The sequence below is a fragment of the Nymphalis io genome, chromosome 17, assembly GCF_905147045.1.
Source record: "Nymphalis io chromosome 17, ilAglIoxx1.1, whole genome shotgun sequence".
In the NCBI taxonomy this organism is placed as follows: Eukaryota; Metazoa; Arthropoda; class Insecta; order Lepidoptera; family Nymphalidae; genus Nymphalis; species Nymphalis io.
Window position 1 is genome coordinate 7990695 of NC_065904.1, and position 7613 is coordinate 7998307.

Sequence of the window (7613 nt, forward strand, 5' to 3'; positions counted from 1 at the left end):
CGTTTCGGATGATAGGTACGTTGACTTACGAGCTTACATCACGTTTGAAAGGCTTCGGTGATAATAGAACAGTTCCGAGCTAACAGTTCCATTATAACAGTATTAACATTTACAACTTAAAGCTTTAATTTATAATAAAAAAAAATCAATGCTGGTTTTAATAACAATAATAAATATGTATTAGGAAAAATATTATATACAATCACATTAACATTGTATTTGCTGCTGGGCTGATTATGTAAACGCCAAACTAAACGACGACGTTGTTACAAGGAAGTTAAACTAATATTTGAAAAATAATCATTTTTAATCCATTATAATATAACCATATACAAATCATAAACATATTAATGAGATTTTGAATAGACGAAATAAAAAAAAAACAACAACCCTTCACCGGTTAGAATTTAATTAGAGCGATTAATTAAAATGAATAATCTATTTGTTAAAGCGGTTAGATATCTAAAGGTATTTGATTATCGCTTTCTTGGACATATAGGTACTTATTAAATTTCTTTGGCAGACTTGTGTCTTAAATAAAGTGTTCAATATTTATAAAATTATTTTCAGATACATGAAGTATTTGTACGACTATGAGTGTGAAAAGAACAACCTTTCAACTAGAAGTGAGTTGGACGCTGCTATTGAGGGGAACAAGCGCGAGGGGCGGCGTTCTTCCGGACAGTACGAGGCGCAGGCAGCATTGGCATTGGTGAACATTAAATTTGTGCTTTAAATTTTGGCCAATCATAAGCGTTTCTTGCTTTGCTATGCAAATGATATGTTATTTATACATTTAATTTTTAACAATATTCACAGCTTTTCAAAACATCGTGAGGAAACCTGCATGTGTCTAATTTCATTGAAATTCTGCCACATGTGTAATAAGCTTCAAACCTTCTCAAAAGGGGGAGGAAATCTTAGCCGAGCCCAATGGGACATTAACTTTTGTTGTGTTCAACAATTGGTGTTTAAAATTATGAAATCCGTTACTGTAGCGCGATTCTGTTAGAAATCACTTCACTCACTCGTGAAATGTTGACAACCGACTTATGGTGATATACCATTTCGTTGCGTGATTTCTTGAAACGTTATAATTATTATGGTCAATATCGCTTATCACTTACTGACATTTCACGGCCCTTTTCTGCGTTTGTGTTTGTTCTAACAAAATACCCTACTGAAGTTTATTCGAAGTAAAATGAACTATGTGTACTTATTTTGTTATTCTTTTTTTTACAAAATATAATTAATAAAGTAGATTTATTATTTAAATATTATAGATTTGTTTACATTAATAGTGATAAATTATTTCCAGCCGCAGCTCAGCAGAACTCCGGTGTCTCTCACTCAGTTAACCCAGCACATGCAGCCTTTGACCCTCTCGCTCAATGGAGCAGTCGCCGGGGTACCACGCCTACCTTCGTTTACACCACACGGACCTCAACTATCTCAACAAGATATAGAGTACCGCGTTCGCGAGTATATGAATATGATACATCAACAGCGTGAACTTATTAGAAATGGTAAGTGTTTTTAAATATAAACGCTTTATGGGAGCCATTTTACCGCTGTAATAAACTATGCAGTTAATTTAAGGTTTAATTTTTTAAATTAATATACCGCAAATATTGGTTTTACGCAAGTTTTAATCCTATTGCTTTTATTTATTATGGTATTATATATATTTTAAATAACATGTTTACAATATAAATATATATAATAAATATTCGATTTACTCAATATTACAGTTTTTTTCTATTGAGGTGTTCCTCAAGGCATTAATGTAAAACCGTTATACTTCTCGATATATTATGTTCCTTATTTAATTGTTCACAGGGTCAGAATCTCCTCCTAACCCTCCGATGGTATCGCCTCGCGATGCCGCTTTCTCTGCCTTTGACATGTCGCGATTCACACTGTGGTCATTATATAACAACAACATCAATCGCCGCAGCCCACCGCCTGAAACCGAATCCGAACCCGATTCCGAACCGCAACGGTAAATATTATAATCAATAACTTTCTTTGATTCAATTCATAAATGTGATCCTTAAAAGGACAACAATATAGTAAATATTTATACACAAAATATATTTAAAAAATGTCAATATGAGTGTTTATAGGATAATATTTTAGTAATTAACATTTGACAAATAGTCTTAGTCCATAAATTACATGTTTTGTGCCATATTTCAATTGAGTTGATATCGGGAATAGTTGCCAATATTGTTTTTTAAAATTCAGTAATGAAATTTTTGGAAAAACACTCTTTAACGATCGAGTGCTTGGTGATTATTTGCTAGGACAGATATTACCACGGACAGATTAAATATACGTGTATGTGGTGATCTTCAATAATTCTATGCTATAGTTTATATCTAGTCAAATATTCGAAATACCATCACCATGATCGAAATCACCCTTACGATTGTTGAAAAAATAGATTGTAGAAATAAATATAAATATGATGTAAATTGTTGAGAATAGATTTTAATACGTTGCTTTAATTTAATTCTGATTTGAGCTGAAGATTTAAAGGTGACCTGGTTCAAGCTAGCTCAACTCGCATAACCCCACCTGTCTGGTTCACCTCGGACAAGGACTAACGTTGTATCTTGTTCTTCTACAGCGAGGCTCTTAACCTAAGCGAGAGTTCCAACTCAAGTGTCGCTGGCATGAAGCGCGAGGGCTGCCCCTCCTCTCCCCCGCCAGCAAAGCGCCGCTCACCGAACCCGCGATCCCCCACGCCCTCCACTTCCACTTCCCCGCAGCTCACTCCGCCGCAGCTCACTCCGCCGCGTTCACTCGCACAACTCACTGGAAACCGCAATGGGGTACGCGGAGCCGTTTTTAAGATCACCACTCGAGGTATTTACATATTAAAGAACATCTTTTTTAACATTTGCACAGGCAGTATTCATGTTTTCTTTTTTTTTTTTTTAACAATTGCATTTGTCACAGCAATTAACATTTTATTCATAATATTTCGTTAAAGGCAAATCTTACGGAAGCAAAAATATATGTTATAAATATGTACTTATAATAGATGTCCATTACATACTAATTAAATATATTAAAATATATCACATCACAATAGCAGAGGATTTCATAGACAAAAGTGAATCTATCAAACCGATAAAATGTCGTAGGCATAATAAAGAATCAGGTGTATTTTTGTCTGTACTGTCACAATCGCTAATGTAATTATTACCAAAGTTGTGATCATTAGAACCATTTAAAGGCAAAGAAGAAAAAAATCTTAGTCACTAATAAAGATAATATTCCCCCTCACTTACAGTCTGTTACTTTACTATTAGTATTTGTTTTAGTAAAAATTGCTTTGATCTTTCAGGCGATTCTGCAACTGGCGATCAACAGCTGGTTGTATCTATCGAACTAAACGGGGTGACATACGAAGGCGTTCTGTTCCCAGTACAGAACGGCAACGGTCAAAACGGCCATCGCCAAATGGTCTCTTAACTTCGCATATATAATATTGTTGTGCTAGGTTCGCGTCACAAGTCCTAAAATAAAGTACGCTCATTGAGAACCAGTGCATAATATTTCTTATATATTTGCTTAATTATCAAGATTATGTCTAGTAGTTAGATTTAAAACGTAATCGGGCGTAAATGCCAGAGTTTCAATTGACAACTGTCATCTGTCACCCGTCAGCTGTCACCATTTTGACAACGGCGATAGTCTCTCGTGTTTTTTTATTAAATTGAACAGTCTCAGTGATTTAGTTTCTACGTTCTATGAGCCATTCTAACTGACGTTCAAAATAATGTGACCATCTTATGTTTTTTGATTTAGTAAAAAAGCACATACGGAGAGGAGATACATCGCTTGTGAATTAATTTTGGAGCGATCAGTTTATGCTAATTCGAAATAAAATTCTGAGACTTGACAGTCGCTGATTATGAAACTCCTTTTTTATAATATCCGATCATCCAATAAAGTTACAATCCTGAGATATGATTTCTTCTATAATTACTGTTATGCCATTGTCACTGCCCAGGAAGAGGACTATATGAACACGATATCACAGCGAGTTCTTTAGTGGATGTTTTGTATATTTTAAATAAATTGTAATGGTCAAACGTATGACCATTTTTTTTGTAAATATAGCTTCTTTTAACGTTCATTTTTTTTGTAAATATAGTCTCTTAACTTCGCATATACCATATTGTTGTGCTAGGTCGCGTCACAAGTCCTAAAATAAAGTACGCTCATTGAGAACCAGTGCATAATATTTCTTATATATTTGCTTATTTATCAAGATTATGTCTAGTAGTTAGATTCTAAACGTAATCGGGCGTAAATGCCAAAGTTTCAATTGACAACTGTCATCTGTCACCCGTCAGCTGTCACCATTTTGACAACGGCGATAGTCTCTCGTGTTTTTTTATTAAATTGAACAGTCTCAGTGATTTAGTTTCTACGTTCTATGAGCCATTCTAACTGACGTTCAAAATAATGTGACCATCTTATGTTTTTTGATTTAGTAAAAAAGCACACACGGAGAGGAGATACATCGCTTGTGAATTAATTTTGGAGCGATCAGTTTATGCTAATTCGAAATAAAATTCTGAGACTTGACAGTCGCTGATTATGAAACTCCTTTTTTATAATATCCGATCATCCAATAAAGTGACAATCCTGAGATATGATTTCTTCTATAATTACTGTTATGCCATTGTCACTGCCCAGGAAGAGGACTATATGAACACGATATCACAGCGAGTTCTTTAGTGGATGTTTTGTATATTTTAAATAAATTGTAATGGTCAAACGTATGAGCATTTTTTTTGTAAATATAGTTTCTTTTAACGTTTATGTTATTTATGTTAATCATAGACGTGACATGTGTGAAGGGCGGTGTATTTGTTTTTTATATGATTTTTTGATATAAATGTTTGTAAATAGTTCGTGTTAATGTTAGTATCATTTTGTACACCGCAGTGTGTGTTTGTGATTGTTACGTACCTATATTATTAGAAGGTGTATATTTTAATCATCAATAACGTCGTCAGTATTGTATTGTAGTTTAATTAATTATAGTTCATTTTAGCAGTTTAAAATATACATAATTCTCTTCTAAATAACAAAAAACTTAGTCTTTATGGCAGATGGATTTAAACTTTATTGCGTTTGATATAAGAGCGATTTTCTAATATGATAGAGATTCCTTAGTTAATACTTAGATAATTAAAACGGCGATATTGTAAATGTTTAAATTATCCGATTTAATCATATAGGTAACTCGAATAATTCGAAATCGAGTGTCATTTTTTTAAATATCGTAGGAAGCTTCTAAGGAAATCTTAATTAATCTACCTACCGATCCGATAATTGTGGCTTCCTACGTAGTTTAAACTTAGTGATCGACACCAATTCTGATATTTTATTATATAAAGTTTGTAACATTATAAGAAGGCACCATACTAAAAACGAATTGTAGTGTGGCGGTTATTTTTGATGTTTCAATTTTATGCCATTTCTCTAGAATAGGTTTTGTCTAGTTATTATTAAAGTAATATTCAGAAACATCATACACAGCGGCAGTGACATCACAAACTTTTTTATTTTTTATAATTAATAAAATGTGTTTAGGTATCTCTTTAGATTTATATATTTGGTAATGTTGTCGTCTTTCAATATGGCGCATTTATTTTATAAGTGCAAAATCCCAAAAAAAATAGAAAAATCTCCAATAAAATCAAATCGGATAAAAACATAAAAAAAAAAAAAAAAAATTGCATTTTGAAGTAAAATTATGAGATGTTTTGTAAATGACTGATTTTGATAATTATCGATTAATTTTATAGTTTTAATTAATATTACCGTTTATTTTAAAATTATTTCATGTGTTAATCTACGTAGTTTGAACAATGTGTTTGTTCGAGCTACGTAGGTATAGTGTAGTACATTCCTGATAATGTACAATAATTTTTAAGAAAATTATAAACTGGCCTACTGTGTTACTGGTGGTAGGGCTTTGTGCAAGCTCGTCTGGGTAGGTACCACCCACTCATCAGATATTCTACCGCAGAACAGCAGTACTTGGGTTTGAAGGGTGAGTGAGCCAGTGTAATTACATGCACAAGGGACATAAAATCTTGGGTCCCGAGGTTGGTGGCGCATTGGATATGTAAGCGATGGTTGACGTTTCTTACAATGCCAATGTCTAAGGGCGTTGGTGACCACTTACCATCAGGTGGTTCATATGCTCGTCCGCCTTCCTATTCTATAAAAAACTAAACTATTGCTGATAGTTTTACGGCCAGATGTGTTAATGACTTTCGTCTTACACCAAAAACAATTGATGTATTCAAATATTATACTTGAATAAATAATATTGTAATGACAAATAAAACAGCATTTTTATTCGTCCATTTATTTTAAATTTACCTTTATTTATAAATCGATAGCTGTAAGTCTTATTACAGTTAGTTGAAGAGTTACAAAATAAATAACTATTTTATTTGAGTTTATTCGGTATGCCGTTTCCGAAAGTTATTTTTTTTTTCAATTCTAATGACATTATTTTACTATTAGCAACACTGAGTTAGAAACCATTTTGTATTTTTAGGCCGCTCCAGTTGTCAGGAGTCGCTAGTATCATAAGCGCGCGCGGTGACGATATTGCAGTAATTTGTAAATTTCGCGCCATTTTCAGTTTTTCTTTGCTCACTGCTGGGCTAAGGCCTCCAGGGCCAAAAGGGAGACCTTTTTGAGGAGAAGGCTTCGAGCTTATTCCACCACGCCGCTCCAATGCGGGTTGGTGGAATACACATGTGGCAGAATTTGAGTGAAATTAGACATATGCAGGTTTCCTCACGATGTTTTCCTTCACCTTCACTTCAAGCATGACATCTCATTCATCAATTATAATTACAAATTAAGCACATGAAAATTCCAATCCATACTTACTGCCATCTGTTGGATTATACTAAAACTATGACAAAGTCATAGCATGTTCATGGTGAAAAATATTGGAGGCAGTATGTATCAAAAGAGTTTCCATATGTATAGATGGCGCTGTTACCAACTAACCGTATCTTTTCTCTGACGAGTTTTTTTTTCTATTTACAACCGACAAATAATGATGCGTTTTGGCTGCAATATATAATTGACAATCTCTGTTTTTCACTCCTAAATGAGCCGTAAGTTTTCATAACAAAATAAATATTTCTAATTGTTCCTAAAACCAGCGCATTATGTAACTGAACATCATTGAACTATATTACTTATATTTTCTCATTAAACGACAAATACTAAATAATTATCTATGAAAGTATGTATTTACGACAGAAAAATAGTATATGTAGTATATCAGTTTTCCGGTTTCCATAGCACAAGCTCTGTACAAGCCTAATTTGGGATCAGATGGCCGTGTGTAAAAAAGTCCCAGGATATTATATTATATTAATTTAACAGGTGATAGTGGTGGATAAGAATTTCACACAAGAATATTTCTTTGTTTCGTACCTATTTTACATTCCGTTTATGAATTGGAGTTTTTAAGCTGATTTCCTTTTTATATTATTTTTATAACATTTATACATTTTGAATATACTTTTAAAACTTTTGTAATTTTGAGTTTT

General features: G+C 33.2%; 1 protein-coding gene across 2 annotated transcripts in view; it reads left to right on the forward strand.

Moving 5' to 3' along the window:
- The window catches only part of LOC126774835 (protein dead ringer), a 124564-nt gene extending 118182 nt beyond the window's left edge, over window positions 1-6382 (forward strand). For both annotated transcript variants that reach the window (XM_050496466.1, XM_050496467.1), the window contains exons 7-11: window positions 571-712; window positions 1319-1526; window positions 1840-2002; window positions 2633-2871; window positions 3356-6382. In XM_050496466.1, the coding sequence (XP_050352423.1) occupies window positions 571-712; window positions 1319-1526; window positions 1840-2002; window positions 2633-2871; window positions 3356-3483 (880 nt within the window). In that variant the 3' untranslated portion in view covers window positions 3484-6382. The remainder of the gene's footprint in view (window positions 1-570; window positions 713-1318; window positions 1527-1839; window positions 2003-2632; window positions 2872-3355) is intronic.
- Window positions 6383-7613: the final 1231 nt, after the last annotated feature.